Below are 23,009 nucleotides of genomic sequence, written 5' to 3' on the forward strand. Positions count from 1 at the left end.
AAATCCCAGAACATAGACGCTTAATGCATGGACGTGAGAATCACAAACAGTAACAGAAACTGCAAAGTCACAATAGAAGTGCACAGAATGTGGTTGAAAAAAAAAGCAAGTCCTGAAGGTTAATTCCAGGCTTTTGCTGAAAGTCAAGCAAACCAGTTCATGGAAAAACAAAATAGGAAAGAAACTGTAGAAAGTGTGTAAGGATACAGGGGGGTGACCAGTGACAGGTGTGAGGCTACACGGGGCTGACCAGTGACAGACACACAAGCAGAAATAAAGTGAACCCTGCATCTCAGGCTTTTAGTGTGTCTCCCCCCCAAAAAAAGAATTCTATGAAAATATATTATTTGTTAATTTAATTATATATTTCAAATATATAAAGCAATATTAATTGCCACTGGCATACATCAACTAGACTGTTGGATAGCTAAAGGTGAGGCAGATTCATTAAAGAAAAGATTCAGGGGAATGAAGAAAAACAAAATATAATGGCACACATGTGTTCATGAAAATTTGCTTGTGTGGTAGCATGCACCTTTAACCCCAGAAGCTGAGGCAGGTGGATCTCTGAGTTTGAGGCCAGCATGATTACAGAGTTAGTTCCAGGACAGCCACAGAAACACAGAGAAACACTGCCTTGGGGTGGGGGGAAGAAAAGAAAAGAATAAAGAAATAAAGAAAATGCCATTATGAAACTTTGTATGCTAACACAATAGCTAAACAGTGAAATACAAAACAACAAAAATCACTTCAGTCCACGTCAGCACACGGCGAATCTCCAGCTCCTGCACAGCACACAACTGCACATCTGAGACAGGTCCGTTTTATAAATAATGAAACTAATCCAAGTCCTTAGGCTGGGTTTGCCTCTTATTACACAGCCTTCGAATCTGAAAAATTCGACTTTCCCCTCGAGTCAGAGCCTCTCCCGGAGCTGAAGGAGCTGGAACTTGGTCAGCTCTTACATTAGCCCGAGGGCCGCCTGCCACAGTTTTCCATGTTCTCTGGCTTCCTCCATCTTCTCTCACAGCATCAGGATCTTCACAGCCCATCTCCGCTGCCCTGCTGATGTGCTTTCTATCCTTCCCATTCACAATAATCTAGACATTGTCTGAATGTAAAAACCACTTAAGCATTTAATCACCAGGCTGCTACCTACTGATTCCGTGTGTGTGTGTGTGTGTGTGTGTGTGTGTGTGTGTGTGTGTGTGTGTGTGTGTGTGTACTCTGTCCTGAGTACTTTGGAGTGCTTGTTCCTAGAGGACAAGAATTACTTACTGTGCAGTCTGTCGCAGTGTACCCTGGAGGTATCTAACAAACACTGAGTAGATTAAGTAACTCTATAGAAAGCATCCCTAGGCTTAGCACAGTGTTTTGTCCAGAAGAGCAACTGAATAAAAACCTAATTGATGAAAAAAATTTTCACAATGTAAAGAACGGGGAAGGAGAATCTAATATAGACAAGGCAATTTCCACATATTTTTACAACTTACAAGCCAAAATTCTGTTTGAAAACTATCCTGACTTTCCTCAGAGACTCTCAGAGATATACATTATTTACTATGAAGTTCTCTTGAAGAACAAAGCCTGCTCGATGGTCAGGCTACAGTCAGCTGTAGAGCAAGTCTACTCTACCAAAACAAAAGTGTTCTCCACCCAAGGATATTAAAGACCAATATTTTAAAAACAAACATAACACACATCAATTTCATACGGGGCAAAAGCATTCCTCATATTGAAATAACCTTCCCTACCTTAGGCTGTTTAATTTGAAAATAATAATAACCTTCTCAAGTTCTTCCAGAACACCATTCTTGCCTTGAACTTTTAACAACTCAAAATATCTGATGTATATTTTTTACCCAAATTTCTTTAGCATGACAAAATTATTGTGTAGTTTGACAACTTTTCTTTTTTACTGAAAAATTCAAAAGTCCATTCAAAATTTAGAGAAAGGGCACCTTCTTCCTTGAAGAAGCACAGACTTTTGGGGCTAACTGATTAGCTGTGGAGCCCCACAATCTTTGAAATGCTGGGCTGGAAACCCCGGAAAGCAGTTACTTTTAAATCACTTTATGCTGATCAATATGACAGTGCAAACTACAAACTGGTTTCAGACACCAAGGACTTCAGCCAGAATGTCTTGTTAAGTCACTTGATGTTGAAACAGTGACAAACACAGATATCAGATGTAAAGGCGTGTCTTTAAAACAGTATTCTGTGCAGACTGGATCTCCCACACAGATCTGTGCAGACTGGATCTCCCACACAGATCTGTGCAGACTGGATCTCTCCCACAGATCTGTGCAGACTGGATCTCTCCCACACAGATCTGTGCAGACTGGATCTCCCACACAGATCTGTGCAGACTAGATCTCCCATAGATCTCTGCAGACTGGGTCTCTCCCACAGATCTGTGCAGACTAGATCTCCCACAGATCTCTGCAGACTGGATCTCTCCCACACAGATCTGTGCAGACTGGATCTCCCACACAGATCTGTACAGACTGGATCTCCCACACAGATCTGTGCAGACTGGATCTCCCACACAGATCTGTGCAGACTGGATCTCCCACACAGATCTGTACAGACTGGATCTCCCACACAGATCTGTGCAGACTGGATCTCTCCCACAGATCTGTGCAGACTGGATCTCTCCCACAGATCTGTGCAGACTGGATCTCCCACAGATCTGTGCAAACTGGATCTCTCCCACACAGATCTGTGCAGACTGGATCTCCCACACAGATCTGTACAGACTGGATCTCCTACACAGATCTGTGCAGACTGGATCTCCCACACAGATCTGTGCAGACTGGATCTCCCACACAGATCTGTACAGACTGGATCTCCCACACAGATCTGTGCAGACTGGATCTCCCACACAGATCTGTGCAGACTGGATCTCCCACACAGATCTGTGCAGACTGGATCTCTCACACACAGATCATCTTTAAAACTCAACCCCAAAGTGACACATTTCCTCCAACAGGGCCACACCTCCTAATAGTGCCACTCCCTGGGCCAAGCATTTGCAAAACATCACATAAATGGGTATTTTGTTAAAATATATTAAGCAATTTTCTGTGCCGTCCCACAGTGTGGAAAGAAATAGGTGAGTTTAAGATGCTGCTAACAATGGAGATGAAATGTAACAGTGAAAACAGGAAGTGAATGAAATGAAGTACAAAATATATAGAGCAAACTGAGACCTTACAAAGGTACTTAAGCAATTTAATACAGAAAACATTGTCTTTATTGGCAACGTGTGGTGGCCCGCCATTAATTGCAGCACTTAGGAGACAAAAGGATTCCGGGCCACCTAGGACTCCAAAGTGAAACTGGTGTCAAAAAATAAATAAATAGCCTTTTGGAGAGGAAGGAGACTGAGATGCATGTAGGGGCACTGACTGCTCTTCCAGAGGACCTGAGTTACCAGCAACCACATGGTGGCTCACAACCATCTGTAATGAAATCCAACACCCTCTTCTGGATCCTTCCGGTCTCCATCTGCGCCCAGAGCTAAGGCTGTCCCACAGCCCTCCGTGCCTGGAGAGCTGGTCTCCCAGGAGTGTTCTCCTAAGATTACAGGCTCACAGGTCCACAGGAGGGACAAGACCAACCAACACCAGAGATGCCGAGAGGAAAGCGCAAGAACGGTAGCAACAGACACCGAGGCTCTTTGGCATTGTTCGCACCCAGTTCTTCCACCACAGCAAATCCTGGATAGCCCAACACACCAGAAAAGCAAGACTTAGATTTAAAATCACATCTCATGATTTTTTTTTTTGAGAAGGGCGCAAATAATTTCCTTGAAGAACTTGAGGGAAACACACCGAACTGGTGAAGAAAATTAACAAAGCCTTTCAGAATTTAAAATCAGGTTTCATGATGATGATGATCAAGAACTTTGAGAAGGACATAAATAATTTCCTTAAAGAATTTGATGAAAACACAACTGAACTGGTGAAGAAAATTAAAGTCTCCCAGGATCTAAAAATGGAAATAGAAACATTAAAGGAAACACAAAGGGAGCTAACCCTGGAGACAGAGAACCTACAAAAGAGATCAGGAGTCGTAGGCTCAAGCATCACCAACAGAATACAAGAGACAGAAGAGAATAAAATAAAAATTTTTAAATAAGTTTGCTTGAGGCTGCTTCTGTTCTGATGCCTGATACTTGGGTCTGCAGCCAACCCCATCTGTTAGGAAGGCAGAGAAATGCTCTTTTGTAACGGCTGCATACAGGCCTAGGTAACAATTAGTGCCTACTGGAGTGGAAACTACAACAGAGGAATGGATACCATGATAGTAGTGTCCACTATGAGTGAGTGTGAATAAATCTTCAAGATTACCACTATTCTAAAACTGACATCATCCAGAATGGATTTATTTGTATTGCTATTGTAAAGGATACTTTGTTATGGCAAGTGAAATCTTTGGATGGGGATACCTTTAATTTTTTCAAATTTTATTTTTTTTCTCAACTAGTGTTTTTGTAAGAACTAAAGAAAATATTGGTGAGTGTCACTTGATTTTGCTATTTTATATTTTATAGGATATATTTGAAAGATACCTTTTGGACTCTCAAGGGTCTTAATGATATAACTTAGACCTAATATTGTACAAAATTATGTGAAATACATTAATGTAGCATAAACTGTTGGACAGATAAGGTTCAAGTTTTATTTTTCTTTCTTAATGGTTACTACACACTAGATAATCAGATTTTTATTGAATGGATTTGTATGTGAAAAGCCACACCTCTTTATAAGATTGTTTCTATTCAGATGAAAATTTTATATCCATTCTTAGAGGTGCAAAAGCAATCTAGGAATATAATTGTTCTTAGCCTGACTACAGAGCCCACTAAAGAGCACATCCAAATGTGAAAATTTCAATATTTTTGGAAGAAAAATAAAACCTTACTTGCTCACAATAAATAAATAAATAAATAAATAAATAAGTAAATAAATAAACAAACAAACAAACAAAAGAAAGAAAGAAAGAAAGAAGGGAGGGAAGGAAGGAGGGAGGAAGGAAACCAGGTAGAATTGTTTGTCCTTATTCAACAACTTCCCTGATCTACTAGTCTGATATGGTATCATATGCCTGCAGTCCTAAAATAAGGAAATTGCCAGGAGTTCAAAGCCAGTCACAGATACATAGCAAGACCAAACATAACATAACCAAAAAGAAAAAAGAAAGAAAAGAACATATAGTTCATCAAAGAAAATATATAAATTACCAGTAAACATTTTTAAAAAGTACTCAACTTTATTACTCACTAAGGAACACTAAAAAATAGAACTCTGTTAAATTACTAAGAAAAAAAATTATAGAACAATGACACAGTCCCTTTAGAAAACAATTTAATATTTTCCTAAATATACACTTAGCATACAACCCAGACATCAGACTGCTAAGCACTTATACAAAGGAAATGAAACGTTATGATTGCACAAAAACATTTCCATCAATAGTTAACCTCGGTATCAAGTGTCCAGAGACATAAAAAAAAACTGTACAATGACAAACTAGAACTGTCCCCAGAATGAAAAGCAAGGAACTGCTGATGAGCATGAACCATGGGAGATCTGAGCTGTGACTCTCCAAGGGAAAGGTGTGACCTAGATGACAGTGTCTTCACTGCTGCACTGCATGGCGTGCTGGCAAGGACGCGGCGACACGAGGGCCACCAAGTCTGACCAACTCCTAAGGCGATGTAGTGAAGCAAATTACATGGGAGCAATAGATGTAGGAAGAAAAATTAACCCGAGTCTCTACCAGGCATCATGCAGGTTTTAATTACGACTGACCATACAGATATAAAAACTAAAACTATGAAACATTAAAAAATAATAATAATAAGGGTTCACTATCTCCACTGCCTTAGGGTAACAAAAGGTTGTTATAATAAAATGTAATGTATACACAGATGCTGCACACTTACCATGTTGTTACATGCCAAGAAACCTAGGTGGCCTAAAAATGTAAATTTAAAACTCAATACTCTGAACCTATTAAGCATCATGGCCTAGCAACACAGCACATGGGAGTTTTTAATCCCCATGATTATGTGAGTCATTGGCTGGTTGAAAGTACATTATACTGCTACTGTCCAGATGTACAAAAGAATAACTACCACGTTGTGTCTCACTGTCCTAAACCAGTACAGTTCCTATCTGCAGTCTAAATACTAACACAGAGATAAGTATAGCTCTCACCATCATCACAGAAGCGTCTCTTTCCAGCAGGTGGAGAACCTTATGGAAAGACACAACAGTCCAAATGCAAAGAACAGAGAATAACAAGATTCCCAGCCCCAGCTGATACATATATGATACAACCATACCCTTAAAGATTTAGGTAACACTGAAGAGGGGATGAAAAAGACTTAAGAATCAGAGGACCAGGATGTCTACTGCAAGATTATGTCTTTTACATGTAAGAAATTTTAACTGTAGAGGAATTTTAATCCAGCAATGTGGTTGCTCTGGCAAGGGATCTCATCCAAAGACTATAGGTCTATGTGATCCAACTAGATTAACACACCATGAATCCCTCTGGTTGGAATACAGACATGCCTTTAGTACACACCTTTAATCCCAAACAATGAAGGTCAAGTTAGTTTGTAGAAGGAAGTAAACATATTTTAAAAGTTAGTGGCAGACAAAGTGACCAATCAGAGAAAGATTTGACAGAATGAGTCAGAGACAGGTTCTCTCTTGTGAGAATAGACAGGAAGGAGAGGCTACTTAAAAGTGAGTCAGGAAGCGGTGAGCCAGCAGCGAGCTAGCAGTGAACCAGGGACACAGGACTGTCCAGGAGACATTCCGACTAGCCCTGGTGCAGAGAAATCTCTGCCGAGTGCAGTGCGCAAAAAAGTGCAGTCCCCTGATTCCCCCTCCCCGCCTCAGCTTGCTTCAGGGAACCAGTAACCCCACATCAGGCTATTCCCAGCCAGAAAAGACTGAGTGAGGAACATGCACTCAAACCATTCGCCACCAGGAATAGCAGTGAGCCAGCAGTGAGCCAGCAGTGAGCCAGGAACAAAAGACTGAAAACAAGATGGGAAGAGGAAAGGAAAAGAACTTACCCCAGGGAAACCAAGACAACCTGGCAACACCAGTACCCAGCTCACCCATCACAGCAAACAGCAGAATGCCAAACATTCCAGGAAAAGAAGACACAGACCTAAAACCATACCTCAAGGTGATGATAGAGATCCTTAAAAAAGAACGGGGGGGGGGGCGGGGGGAAGCATAAAGAATTAAAAGCTTTTAAAGAGGAAACAAGAAAAACACTCAAAGAACTAGAGAAAAACAGAACCAAACAAATGAAGGAATTTAAAACGGAAATTGACACAATAAAGAAAACACTAAAAGAGACAACCCTAGAGGTAGAAAACCTAAAAAAGAAATCAGGAGTCACAGATGCAAGCATCTCCAACAGACTACAAGAGATGGAAGAGAGAATCTCGGGGGCCTAAGACAACATTGAAAGCATAGACAAAACAGTCAGAGAAGATGCAAAAACTAAAAAGCTCCTAACCCAAAATGTCCAGGAGATCCAGGACACAATGAGAAGACCAAACCTAAGGATAATAGGAAAAGAAGAGGGCAAAGAATATCAACTAAGAGGCACAGTAAATATCTTCAACAAAATCATAGAAGAAAACTTCCCTACCCTTAATAATGAGATGACCATGAGCATAAAACAAGCCTACCGAACTCCGAATAGATGGGATCAGAAAAGAAATACCTCCCGACACATAATAGTCAAAACACCAAGTATCCAAAGTAAAGAAAAATATTAAAAGCAGTTAGGGAAAAAGGCCATGTAACATATAAAGGCAGACCAATCAGAATCACACCCGATTTCTCAACAGAGACTATGACAGCTGGAAGAGCCTGGACAGACATCATGCAGACCCTAAGAGAGCACAGGTGCCAGCCAAAGCTGCTATACCCAGCAAAACTCTCAATCACCATAGATGGAGAGATGAAGATATTCCAAAACAAAACTAAATTTACACAATATCTGACAACAAACCCAGCACTACAACGAATTATAGGTGGAAAACCCAATACAACTAGGGGAACTACATACTAAAAAAACAAGAAAACTCCTAAGCAAGAAAACCAAAAGAAGAAAGACATACAGGCACAATTAAACCTCCAAAAGCAAAAATACCAGGAAAGAGCAACTACTATTCCTTCATATCTGTTAACATAAATGGACTCAATTCCCCAATAAAAAGACATAGGCTATCAGACTGGATATATAAACAGAACCCAGCAATTTTCTGCATACATGAAACTCATCTCAGAAATAAAGACAGACACTATCTCAGAGTAAAAGGGTGGGAAAAAACCTTCCAAGCAAATGGCCCCAAGAAACAAGCTGGAGTGGCCATTCTAATATCAAATAAAGTAGAATTTCAACCAAAAGTTATCAAAAAAGATAAGGAAAGACACTTTTTACTCGTTACAGGGAAAATTTGTCAGGAGGAACTCTCAATCCTTAACATATATGCCCCAAATGCAAAAGCACCGATATTCAAAAAATATACCATACTAAAGCTCAAAAAATACATTGCACCCCACACAATAATAGTGGGAGACCTCAATACCCCACTCTCACCAATGGACAGATTAGGGAAACAAAAACTGAACAAGGACACTGTAAAACTAGAAGAGGTTATAAACTCACTAAAATTAATAGATATCTACAGAACATATCATCCTAAAAAAAAAAGAATACACCTTCTTCTCAGCACCTCATGGCACCTTCTCAAAAATTGACCACATAATTGGTCACAAAACAAGCCTCAATAGAAAGAAGAGTGAAATACTCCCATGCATCCTATCAGATCACCATGGTCTAAGGTTGGTCTTTAGCAACAACAAAGACAACAAAAAGCCCATATACACATGGAAACTAAACAACGCTCTATTAAACAACAGCAGGGTCAAAGAAGAAATAAAGAAAGAAATTAAGGATTTTCTAAAATTCAATGAAAACGAAAACAACATACCCAAACCTATGGGATGCAATGAAAGCAGTACTGAGAGGAAAACTCATAGCTCTGAGTGCTTCCAAAAAGAAAACTGGAGAGAGCATATGTAAGCCACTTGACAGCACAGCTGAAAGGTATAGAACAAAAGGAAGCAGATACACCCAAGAGGAATAGATGGCAAGAAATAATGAAATGTAGGGCAGAAATAGACCAAATTGAAACAAAAAGAACCATTGAAAGAATCAACAAAACCAAGAGCTGGATCTTTGAGAAAATCAACAAGATTGATAAACCCTTAGCCAGACTAACTAGAGGGAAAAAGAGAGAGTATCCAAATTAACAAAATCAGAAAGGAAAGTGGAGAAATAACAGCTAAAACTGAGGAAATTCAAGAAATCATCAGATCATACTACAAAAGCCTATATTCAACAAAGCTGGGAAATCTGGAGGACATGGATGAATTCCTAAAGAGATACCATATACTAAAGTTAAATCAGGACAAGGCAAACCATCTAAATAATCCCATAACACCTAAACAAATAGAGGCAGTCATCAAAAGCCTCCCAACCAAAAAAAAGGCCAGGTCCAGATGGGCTTAGTGCAGAATTTTATCAGACATTTATTGACGACATAATACCAATATTCTCCAAACTATTCCACAAATAGAATCAGTTGGAACACTACCTAACTCATTTTTTGAGGCTACAATAACCCTCATTCCTAAACCACACATAGAGCCTACAAGGAAAGAGAACCTCAGACCAATCTCACTTATGAACATTGATGCAAAAATACTCAAAAAAATCCTTGCAAACTGAATCCAAGAACACATCAAAATGATCATTCACCATGATCAAGTAGGCTTCATCCCTGGCATACAGGGATGGTTTAACATACGGAAATCCATCAATGTAATCCACCATATAAACCAACTCAAAGAAAAAAAAACCATATGGTCATCTCACTAGGTGCTCAGAAAGCATTTGACAAAATTCAACACCCCGTCATTTTAAAAGTCTTGGAAAAAACAGGAATCCAAGGCCCATACCTAAATATAATAAAAGCAATATACAGCAAACCAACAGCCAACATCAAACTTAACGGTGGGAAACTAGAAGCAATCCCACTAAAAGCAGGGACTCGACAAGGCTGCCCACTCTCCCCCTACCTATTCAACATAGTACTGGAAGTCCTGACCAGAGCAATTAGACAGCAAAAGGAAATCAAAGGGATACAAATTGGAAAGGAAGAAGTAAAAATATCACTCTTTGCAAATGACATGATAGTGTACTTAAGTGACCCCAAAAATTCCACCCGAAAACTCCTACAGCTGATAAACAAATTCAGCAAAGTGGCCGGATATAAAATTAACTCAAACAAATCAGTAGCCTTCCTATATTCAAAGGACAAACATGTGGAGAAAGAAATTAGGGAAAAGATACCCTTCACAATAGTCACAAAAACTATGAAATACCTTGGTGTGATTCTAACTAAGCAAGTGAAGGACCTGTATGACAAGAATTTCAGTCCTCTAAAGAAGGAAATCGAGGAAGATCTCAGAAAATGGAAAGATCTCTCATGCTCATAGATTGAAAGGATCAACATTGTAAAAATGGCCATCTTACCAAAAGCAATCTACAGATTTAATGCAATCCTCATCAAAATTCCAACCTAGTTCTTCACTGAGTTGGAAAGAGCAATGTGCAATTTCATTTGGAATAACAAAAGATCTAGAATGGAGAAATCCATCCTCAACAACAAGAAAACATCTGCGGGAATCACTATCCCTGATCTCAAGCTATATTACAAGGCAATTATGCTGAAAACTGCATGGTACGGGTACAGAAATAGGCACGTGGATCAATGGAATAGAAGTTCCAGAAATGAGCCCTCACATATATGGTCACTTGATTTTTGACAAAGGAGCTGTAAACATTCAATGGAAAAAGGACAGCCTATTCAACAAATGGTGTTGGTCCAACTGGCACTCAGCATGCAGAAGAATGAAAATAGATTCTTTCTTATCTCCTTGTACAAAGCTCAAGTGCAAGTGGATCAAAAATCTCCACATTAAACAATACACTGAAACTATTAGATAGAAAGTAGGGAAAACCTTAGAACACATAGGCACAGGAGAAAATTTCCTAAACAAAACACCAATAGCTCGAGCTCTAAGGTCAAAGATTGACAAATGGGACTTAATGAGATTGCAAAGTTCCTGTAAGGCTAAAGACACTGTCAAGAAAACAAAACGGCAGCCAACAGAGTGGGAAAAGATATTTACCAACCCCACATCAGATAAAGGCCTAATATCCAAGGTATACAAAGAACTCAAAAAGCGAGATACCAGAGAATCAAACAACCCTATTAAAAAATGGGGTACAGACATAAACAAAAAGTTCTCAATTAGGGAATATCAAATGGTTGAGAAACATCTAAGGAAGTGCTTGACATCCTTAGCCATCAGGGAAATGCTAATCAAAACAACCCTGAGATTCCACCTCACACCAGTCAGATTGGCCAAGACCCAAAACTCAGATGACAGCAGATGCTAGCGAGGTTGCGGAGAAAGAGGAACACTTCTCCTCTGCTGGTGGGGTTATAAACTGGTACAACCGCTCTGGAAATCAGTCTGGCGATTCCTCAGAAAAATGGACATAGTACTACCTGAAGACCCAGTTATTCTACTTCTGGGCATTTATCCCAGAGACTCTCCAACATACAACAAAGATACATGCACCACAAATTTAATTGCAGCTCTATTTATAATAGCCAGAAGCTGGAAAGAACCCAGATGTCCTTCAGTAGATGAATGGATACAAAAATTGTGGTACATTTACACAATGGAGTACTACTCAGCCATCAGAAACAATGACTTTATGAAATTGTTAAGAAAATGGTTGCATCTAGAGAATATCATCCTGAGTGAGATAACCCAGTCACAAAAGAACAGACATAATATTCAGTCACTGATAGTGGGATACTAACCCCAGAAAGCTCTGAACACCCCAGAAACAACTCACAGACTGTGTGAAGGTCAAGAAACAAAAAAGAATATATTTTAATTAAAATAGAACTGTATCACATCCCCCTTTCCTTCCTACAGCCCCTCCCAGTTTCTCTCCTATCCCCTCAAATTAATAACCTCTTTTCCTAAATTATTGTTACATATATACATATGTGTATGTATATGTACCCACAAATACTTAATTACAACCTTAAAATGTATTCATATACTTTTATGCAAAAATGCTTTAAAAATTGTACATTTATCTTTGTTTTTTAAAATAAAGTTAAAAAAAACAAGAGTGAGTCAGGAATGGAGGGCAGTTCAGTTGAGTTCGGGCAGCACGGTCGAGTTGGGTTTGGCTGACTCAGTTCCGTTTGGTGCAGTCAGTGCGGTGCAGCAACGCAAGGAGAGCAGAGGCAGCTTTACGAGGACAGTTTTACAGAGACATGGGTGAACCCAGACTGAGCCAGAGGATAAGAAGGAGCTGGATTCCAACAAACTGCCACAGCTAGTTTGAGGCAAAGCCAGTCAGTAAGAAGCCAGATTGAATCAGTCAGCTTGGAGAGGCGTTTGAGCCACGACAGCTGAGTTGAGCCAACAGAGTTGAAAAGGGATAAAAAAGGTGAGCTTATTCGTCAGTGAGCCTCCAAGAAGACAATTACATCAGACATATTTTTAAAATTTACTTTTTCAGTTAACGGTATGGCTTGAACGATGACACCATCAGCTGACATGCCAGTGTGGATGGGAAGTTTTCATAACTCCCCATCCTTGGATGAAGAAGCATCGCTGAGACAGAGAATTAGTCTTCCCCAAGAATAAACACATAATTGACCATCCTATACCTAAGTCATCTATAAAAACACATACATATAGATAACAGTAAGTGGACTCAGGAGGCAGTGCATGTGCATGCGTGTGTGTGTGTGTGTGTGTGTGTGTGTGTGTGTTTGTGTGTGTGTGTGTGTGAGAGAGAGAGAGAGAGAGAGAGAGAGAGAGAGAGAGAGAGGCAAAGAATATAAGAGGACGTACATAGGAGGAGTCTTGAGGAGGAGAAGGAAAAGGGAAATTATATAATTATATTGTGATTTTTTAAATTGCGGATTTAAAGTTTTCATTTAAGTTATAGTTTCTACAAAAGTATACCACTTTCATAAAATATGAAATCAAAACAACAAAAATTAGGCCATTACAGGTAATAGACATCTATATATGATCATGTATAGTTAGTTACACAGACATAAAAAAAACTTCTAAAAATCAATACTAAAATAATGAATAGCTCATTTTTAAGTGGACAACCACTTAGAGATATTCTTAAAATATGTATTTAAAAGATGCAGCCATCATTAATCACCAAATAAAAGTAAGCTAAGACAAAAGTAAAATACCATCTGTAAGTTTCAAGACCTAAAATTTAAAAAGACTGACTTCATGCTACAGTAGACATAGAAAAAGAGAAACTCAGCCTGTGAGAACATAAAAGGCTATTACTGTTTCATAAAAATCTGTCATATAGTTTCTTACCACTATGAACAACCTGCCAACTGCAATCTTTGTAGGTAGCCAAGAAAAACAAAACCTTATCTTGGCAAAACTCGTACAATAGTTTTTGGATAAAGTTCATTTATGATAGGTCCAAACTGAAAATAAAACAAATATCCATCTATCTATTTCCAATCAGATTGTGATATGGCTCTAAAATGGAACACTATTAAACCATAGAGAATACTAAACTATTTATACATAACAATATAAGTAATATATTCAATATCAACATCGAGTGAAATAAGCCAACTTCCACTGAATAAATGCTGAATGATTCCATGTGTATAATATTCAAACTCTTGTGCAACTGATCAGTAATGATAAGCAGGAGAACAAAAACTGCCATGCACAGCGAGAAATGACCACAGACAACACTGAGGAAGGGAACTCAAGTGCCCACCTCCAATAAATAGACAGGGCCTTGCGAGGGGGACAGGGTTACCAACTCACAGTCAAGAATTCAGACCCAGGATTTTTCCTGTCTAAAACATCTGCAGGAACAGAATGGAGAAGAGACTGAGGGAAACAAGGTCCTGTGACTGGCCCAACTTGGGATCCATCTCATGGGGGCAGAAAAGCACCAAGGTCTGACACTATGGCTAATGCTATGATGTGCTTACAGACAGGAGCCTGGAATGGCTGTCCTCTGAGAGGTCCTACCAGCAGCTGACTGAAGCAGATGCTTACACCCAACCACTGGACTGAACAATTGCTGAAATAGGGAAAGGATTCAAGGAGTTGAAGGGGAGAGCAACCCTGTAGGAAGATCAACAGTCTCAAGTAGGCCAGACCCCTGGGAGCTCCCAGAGACTGAGCAGTTAACATACCAGCATACATGGGCTGGTTTGAGGCCCCCTGGCACATACATAGCAGAGGACTGCCTGGTCTGGCCTCAGTAGGAGACGATGTGCCTAATCCTTGAGAGACTTTTAGCCCCAGGGAAGGAACATACTGGTGAGGTGGGACACAGGGGGAATAGAATGAGGAACTGTGAGGGGGGACCAAGAAGTGGGGGCAATAGCTAGAATGTAAATAAATAAAATAATTTTTAAAATATGACTGGCAGAGGGCACAGAACATTCTGCTATAATGGAATGTCTAAAGCCTTTGTAGAGTAATACAATGAGTCCTTACATTAACCACAATCCAAACTGGCCATGCCTATAGGCGCATGCTTATAATTCCAGCACTCGGGAGACTGATACAGGAGGACTGTGAATCTATGCTACGTGAAGACACCCTGCCTCTGGGGGAGGGAGGATCGAACTGTACCCTTGTGAGCTCCCTCCTCTGAATCACATCCTTTCCTTCAGATTAAATATATAAAGTACATCATAGCACCTGCATAGAATAAACAAAAATGGCTGTTTTCAGAAAATATGTGTATTGAATAATTCAAATCTACTTGAGAAGGTTCACTTTGAGCCTATACTTTCCATCCTTAGGCTAACTAACACCTCAGAATTACTTTACAACTATTATTCCACCTCTCATGTTAGGGGACATATGAGATTTTCACCATTACAACAAGATCTCTGAGGAAGGGTAAAGCAGGAAGGGTGAACTCCGGCCCATGAACCTTTGCTGTCACTACTGAACAACACAATGATGTATGGCAAGGATGGGGGGAAAAAGCAGTTCGCCTCATGGTGGACAGGAAGAGAGAAGGGGAAGGGGCGGGAGCCAAGACACACCTTTCCAGGATATCCTCAGTAACCTACTTCCTCCAACCAGGCTCTGCCTCCTGCTCTTCACTGCCTCCCAATAAGGCCTTCATATATAACAGAGATTGAATCTGCTATGCTGTAATGTATAGGACTCTCTGTTCCGCAGATCCCATCAACAGCAAGGAAACTCCCAACTCCTGAGCTCCCAGAAGAACTTCATATTCAACCCCGAAGGCAGCACAGCACATTTAACCCCAGAGGAGCTGAAGTGGTACTCCAACCGAGATAGAATAAGCTTCATGAAAGGATGTTGACCCTGGCATTTCACCAGACCTCCTAATACTTTATTTTAAAAATAAATAAAAGATATATAATTTTTTCATTTAACCAAACATATTATTAACAAAAAAGACTGTCTTCAAACTCATGTAAAATAAAATCCTTAAAGCAGACACACACGGGCAGAGAAAAGGGCACAGGTACCGTGCATGGCAGTGAAGCAGGTGGCATGCCTTCTAACACTATGAGAGCCAGAATGACAGTCTGAAGTCCTATTGTGAAATGGCTGTGAGGTGGATTTCATCTTCTGTGCTAGATTTGACGGGGAGCAGAACTGGGTAGTTAAGCGCATTTTCTCCAGGCAAACTATAGCCATTTATATACCAGCTATCGCGCCTGCCTACAGGAAGCAGTAAAATGAATGATGTGCATTTGCATGACCATAACATAGACAAGTTCCATGAGGTCTTCAGAAACATTTAAACTAGCTTAGAGTTGATAAAAAAAAAAATGCATTGAAGTGTGGTAGCGCACACCTTTAACCCCAGCACTTGGAGGCAGGGGTAAGAGGGTCTCTGTGAGGCTCAAGTCAGCCAGGGTTACCAGGGAGACCCTGTCCAGAAAGAGGGGGGAAGGGGGTGAATAGTTAAGTAATGCAGCCCTTTTTTAAAATACTTTGGTTAATCTCTTGGGAACTTCCGAGTGTTTCAGTGAGATCCCTGGCTGCTCTCCGCAGCGCGGCCTACCTGTGCTCTCCTCTGCACCTCCAGGAGAAGTTCAGAGTACTGGAACTCCAGCTCCTTCTTTTGCTTCTGCCAGCAGCTCTCTTGGGCCTTGATCTGTTCGGCCACCTTGTTGAAGGTGTCCTCCTGAGTCTGCTGAAGCTCCCTCATGGTGTCGGACTTGTTTTTACAGATGTACTCCAGATGACTGATCTAGCAATGGAGACGAAATAGAGACTAAGACGTGGCTTCACATCCGTGGATGACCTACTCACGGAAAGACCTACAATCTCCACTATATTAACTTAAATTGTAAATGAAATAAAAACCAGAACTTATGGGGGTAAATTAGACAGTTTATCAGGAAAAGGTATAATTTTTACACCTAAACAATGAATTTTTATTTTCCCTCCTTCTAATAAGGTAGCTTTTTTTTGTTATCAATTTTAGAGAGACAATTTAGAAAATCAGTCTTATTTTTGGAACCGAAGCTCAGGCTATTCCAGGTGTCTCTCCGTGAGGAAGAGATGCTAATTTAAATGAGACTTACAAATGCACATACATTTTATATATAATAATGCATAGCATTACCCCCCAGTTTTCATATTAACAAACACTAAAAAGAAAAACCTTCTCTTCTAACATGTACATCAATTAATGTTCTGGAGCTACAAGTGACGATTAAAAACAGCTTTACAGAGACACAATGAACATATTTAACTTAATTAATATAACTATCAGTCTGTGTGACCCCACTGCACACAGACGCACAGTCCCAGCAGCGTCTCTGTTCCTCACAGTTTGTTCCCCTATTTCTCAGGCCTACTTCACAAGGCCTTGGGTTATACGTTCAATATGCTCAAGATTAAATGCTCAGTAATACGACGTTTTACCTTGAGGTTGGACCATTTTGTTAATACAACATATTTCTTAACTCTTAATTAACTGCAACTATCACTGTCACTGAGAACCAGATATCACACTACAATGCATTTGTCACAAACACGGTTCTGATCAGTTCAAAGGCCCCAGGGGAAGTAACAGTATCTTAAATGGCAACATACATGACCTGATGTACCACTTGACTTTCCATAGCAAGGGCAGGGTTTGGGGTTTGGTTTGGTTTGGTTTGGTTTGGTTTCTTTCTTTTTTTTTTTTTTTAATGGTTCTATTGTTTTGATTTGTTTTTTCTTTTCTGTTTCAGAAAGACTAGAATTTCTAGGTTCGCAGAATGGCACAATAGCCATAAAGTCTACTGTTTTCAGAGATAAAATACACATGTCCCCTTTAAGTATGGGTTATCATTTTCTCACATAATTTGTGGCATTTGAAGAAACGAGTCAAAATGTAACTTAAATTTTTCTAAGTACTTTTAAAACAACCCTTCACATTTCCTAAGCAAAGACTTTTAAAATGATGTTTTTGAATAACTACATCCTGTTTCTATTTTATGCTAACATAAAGAGTTGGTTTATTAATGTAAATGACTAAGTTCTTTGAATTGCTTCATCAGTAAGATTAATTTATTTTCTCTTAATTAGGTCCCTGTGGCTAATACTGGCTAGTAGTATTAGCATGTCCTGCACAGAAAGTGGAGCTTAGAGACTTCATACAGACTTCAGTCACATCTCCATGCCCACAGCAATGGCATCAAACTGAGCTGTAGACAAGCTATAATTAATGGTACTAAATTATTAAAATCCAAATTCTTTTTGAAATAAGATGAATGTCAGCCTCTCTTAATGATACTGTGATGTGGACAAATGTCACTGAATTTAATAGAGGTGTCTAGTGCCTGAGGACAGTTACCTTCTCATTAGCCCTGTTAAGGTCCGCAATGAGGGCATCAACATTCTCCTGCAAGACTGCACAAAGCTCAGACCAAGAGAATTTATCCAACATGCCTTCTGGTTGTTTTATGAGCACACAGCCTGCTACCAAGTGCTGATACAAGGTGTGAAGGAAGGTTAGCTTCTCCTGCAAGAAAAAAGGACTTGTTAACTCCTGTATACAAACACGGTAGAAGGTAAAATACATAATACAAATAGTAAAGAATTTATTTTTTTTAATCTAGAAGGAAAATACTCAAGTTTCAGCTATAATCATTTAAATGGTCTTTTCCCTCACATTCAGAAGCAAGCGTTAGATAAAAGTCCTGGGTGCTTCTTGAGGCTGGTATTGAAAACACAGCTGTAATTAGATGCCAGAACACCGGCTCTGTGGTCCAACTTTACCACTTGAGATGGGAGGACCTGTTTAGGCCCAAGTTTTCTTATCTGTAACACAAGGCATGTGGGTTGATTGTTTATAAGAACCTTTCATTTGAAGCCAATACAGTAATTCTATATTTTCTGGCTTATATTCTAAAACGCAGGTGTTAGGGCGTACGTTGGCATGGAGATGTGAGTGTTACTCCACCCTAGTGGGGGTCGAGGTGCCTACCATGTCTGCCATCCTACGGCTTTCTTCCCCCCACACACTCCACTCTACTTAGCACATACAGGAAATCTATCCTGAGCCCCTTAGGCAGAGCACACAGCGATATGAAAGGCAGAGGGGAAGGGCTCATTTGTTTCCCCCACTTAGAGGTTTATATTGCATCTGGCACACGGGTCATCTGTGGGCATTTAACTATTACAAAGTAACACAGCAAGTGAAGGAGGGCACATTTTCAAAACTGCTCAATTAGAACCATGTTTGAAAACCCCTTTAAAAGCAGATTGTCATTGCTGTCATTAACTATCCGCTGCCAGTCGGAAAAGGGCTTTTAGGTATTTATTCTGTTCTAGAAGCCAGTATAACCCTGACTTATCCTGAACACACATAGAGGCTTTAGTAACTAAGATGATATCTTTATAGATATTTCATCTCAAAAGATGAAGTAATTGTGAAGCTGTGAAATGAACATCTTATGTGAATAAAATCAGTTCCCTCAAAAATGCCTCAATATATCATAAGGAGGAAAAAAAATCTTGAAAGAAGAAAAACTACGGGAAAATGGAAATAGAAGTGTAGATTTAAAAAAATAAAAATAAAATAAAATAAAATATAGTACATGTGATAGTTTGTATATGCTTGGCCCAGGGAGTGGCACTATTAGAAGGAGCAGCCCTGTTGGAGTAGGTGAGTCACTGTGGGTATAGGTTTAAAGACCCGAATCCTAGCTACCTAGAAGTCAGTATTCTGCTATCAGCCCTCAGACAAAGATGTAGAACTCTCACCTCCTCCTGCACCGTGCCTGCCTGGACACTGCCTTGCTCCCACCCTGATGATAATGGACTGAACCTCTGAACCTGTAAGCCAGCCCCTATTAAATGTCCTTTATAAGACTTGCCTTGGTCATGGTGTCTGTTCATAGCAGTAAAATCCTAAGTATTAAAAGTTTTGTTTTGTTGTTGAAAATTGTAGCAACCATTTTTCTAAACACTTCAAAATAAGGAACATTAATTCACCTGTATACTATCTTTTTTTTTTCAGATATAGTGATTTAAAAATAAAATAAAAATTAAGCAAATAAGTACAAAAAAACCCCACTGGGTCAAGAAATAAAAAACTGCTGTGACAAGAAGAGGAAGGATGGGGTGTGGGGGGGGCGGGGAAGAACTGCTGTGCAGGAAGAGGAAGAACAAAGGGGGAGAGGTGGGGGGGCACGACTGCTACTACAAATATACTATGTAGTCCTTCCAAAGCTAAAGATGACCTGTACATTTTAAGTGAGTTGGAATATATAAAGGACTGGTTAAGTACAATTACACAAGTCTAATGCTCAGGCCCTAGAATCCTCCTCCACACTGTTTACTAAAGATTGCAGCTCAACTCAAAGCAGCTCCTCCTTAATAGCTCACTGTGGGTGGAAAGGGGATAACATTTGAAATGTAAATACAGAGAATAGCCAATAAAAAAAGAAAAAAGAAAGAAAGAAAAGAACTGCTCACTGCGCTTTCCACTCGGGCAGTGACAAGGTAGCCACGGTGGTCAGCCATTTGGCATGGAAAGATCATAAGGTCCAAAATCACTTCCCACAGGTTGAGCCTGAGCACAGCACTGGACACACTGACTTTCCAGTGCAGACAGGCTTCCAGTTTCGTTTTAATCATTCTCTAATGTGCAGAACAACCCCAACCCCTTCATGTGGACAACACGGAAATCCCAGACTTGAAGACTGGAAATACTGTCTCCTGTTCACTCTCTTGGCACTGGAGTTTGTATTTGTTGAAATAATGAATTCAACATGCAGGAATTTAGATAAATGAGCCCACCAACGATCCCAGAAGTAAAAGAAGACTATAGACAGGCAAATTCATATAGAATATGAGATGTCTGTCATACTTTAGGAAGTTACTGGTGGGACTAAGGAAATAACTCAATAGTTAAGAGCACTGGCTGCTCTCATACGGGTCCCCGGTCCAAATCCCAGTACCTACGTGATGGCTCACAAAAGTCTGTAACTCCAGTTTCTGGGGACCTAGTACCTCCTTCTGGTCTCTGTGGGCATCAGACAAACATGCAGGCAAAAAATAAATGGGCATAAAAATAAAAGTAAGTGAATCTCAAAGTAACTGTAATAAGTTACTAATAAATAAATATGGATAGATCGGTAACTTCAGAGCATCCAAATTGTAATTTTAATTTGTGAAACTCTTCTTTTTCCGAATTTTTCTTAGTATCTCATGATTATAAAGGCAAAGAAAGCCATCTGGAGATATTAGTCCTGTTTTACAATTATGGAAATTGAGACATAGGGCAACAAACCTACACGTCTTGTCCACAGCCATGCTCAGTGTAAACAGAAAAAAGTTTTCAAGTCCAAATCTATTTGCTTACACAAAAATTCTTTCCATCAAGCCAAGCTTTAAGATGAGTGTAATAAGAAATGATGTTACTGGCAGACAGGCCAGCCTTGCCAGGCCAATAAGGGGCATGGCATCAGGAGACAGGACAGATCCAAGCAGGGAAGAAAGCTGGGGTCCAAGTGACTTGGGGCCTGAACCCACTTGCTTTCATCTCTCACAGCGCAGGAAGTGACTCTACAGCTGAGAGGAACCTTTCAAAGTGTGACAAGCTGAGGTCGGGGCAAGGCTGTCCCCTCCGTCCGTCAGTCTGGGGCGGTACCTCAGCGTCCTTCTGGAAGGTCTGCGACAGCTTCTGCAGGTCACTCTCGCACTGCTCTGCGCGGCCCTTCTCCTTCTCCCAGCAGTGCAGCGCGTTCTGCAGCTCCACTTTGAGCGTGGTGATGAGAGCCTCCCGGTCCGCACACTGGGCGCGCAGGTGACTCAGCTCTTTACAGACCCCCGTCAGCTTATCCTGCAGCTCCTGTCAGAAACCCCAATGAAGGTGAGTGTGAGATAATCGCCATTTGTTTGTGATGCTAAACATTTCGGGTGTTTTACAGAATGCATTTTCCAAGTAGAACGTTTTTCATTCAAAAATTAGAAAATTGGTAGTGTTTAAACACATACTTACAGTTTATTACAACTGCTTATTCCAAAAAGTTGTTTAAAATGAGTTTTCTTTCATTGCGTTATTTTAAAAGGATAGTTTAAAAATAAAAAAAATTAAAATTTTAATAACACTGAAGTAACACAGACAACCATAAATCTCTTTACCTTTAATATAAGGACATATACTCTCCAAAGACATTCCAAATTCTAATACTAATAAAAAAATCTCAACAATAAGACCTAAATTTCTACTAAACTATGCTATCAAACAGTCCATTAGAAACTTAGGTTCAACAAATACTGAGAAACTTAAATTTTGCAACCCTGTAGCCAAAACTAACACAGAAAATAAAATCAACTATTTCCCTGAGCCTTGGCCAACTGTGGTCTCAGCCCATTAACCAGACGTGAGGAACTACAATGACCCCACCCAGAAAAGACAGAAACTAACACTCCTGACACACGTGCTTACGTGGAACATTCAATCTCAAAGCATGTTAGTCTGTAATATTATAATCACGTCAGGAAAATTAAGTTTTCCTTTAGTCAAAACAGCTTGATCAACAAAAAATGTAAATGTGCATTCAAAAATACTTAGAAGATGGAAGCTTTATTTTCAAGTATCTCTAAAATAACCCCTACATAATATATGTGTCTCTGATCACAAGGAAAAAGTGAATTGCAGTACCTTTGTATTTTTAATGTGAGACTCGATCTTTTGTTTGGTAGAATTGAGTTCACTGGATGTCTTTTCCTTGGCTTCATTTATGTTGTTTAGCTGATGGAAGAAAAATAGCTTTTTGACATTTCTTCACAAAGGAGTGACCCAAAAGGTAACATTCAAATGCTTGCTCTGCGATTACTTGGGCATAAATATTTCAACAGTGATTGAGTCTTAGGTGCAGCACTACCTCTGGTTAAAGGCTATGTGTGCAGTTTCTGTCACGTGCTCCCCTGGCTGCAAACAGAGCATTCAGCCTTAAAACGCCAGGGACATTCTGATGGTGCCCGCTATCTAGATAAAAGAATTTCGTTCCTGCTGTAAACATAGCTTTATTCTTAAAATCCTACTGGACCAAATGCCAGCAGCAGTGGCATCTATAAGGGAAGGAGGGAGAGCCGTGCAGGAGACTGTCCCTCACTCCGCATGACAGCTTCAGGGTCAGTCGCAGGCAGTCCTACTGGGAAGGCTATGGCAGGTCATCAGTTGGTCCTGCTCTGCCTGTGATTTATTTTCTCTGACAGTTCATTCTTCTTTCTGTCAGGCTGCTCTTTCTGCTTCCTTTGCAGCCACCCCCTTGGTCTCCCCACTGCTGTCTC

General features: G+C 40.0%; 1 protein-coding gene across 1 annotated transcript in view; it reads right to left on the reverse strand.

Annotated features, from left to right (window-relative positions):
* The window catches only part of CCDC171 (coiled-coil domain containing 171), a gene marked incomplete at its 3' end in the record, with an annotated part of 277,402 nt that overhangs the window by 154,554 nt on the left and 99,839 nt on the right, over window positions 1–23,009 (reverse strand). Inside the window, exons 13-16 of the mRNA XM_080920918.1 lie at window positions 22,378–22,467; window positions 21,361–21,561; window positions 18,058–18,225; window positions 16,273–16,461 (exon numbers count right to left, since the gene is read on the reverse strand). Coding sequence (XP_080777044.1) covers window positions 16,273–16,461; window positions 18,058–18,225; window positions 21,361–21,561; window positions 22,378–22,467 — 648 coding nt within the window. The remainder of the gene's footprint in view (window positions 1–16,272; window positions 16,462–18,057; window positions 18,226–21,360; window positions 21,562–22,377; window positions 22,468–23,009) is intronic.

Source organism: Micromys minutus (genome assembly GCF_963924665.1).
Source record: "Micromys minutus genome assembly, chromosome: 9".
Taxonomy (NCBI): Eukaryota; Metazoa; Chordata; class Mammalia; order Rodentia; family Muridae; genus Micromys; species Micromys minutus.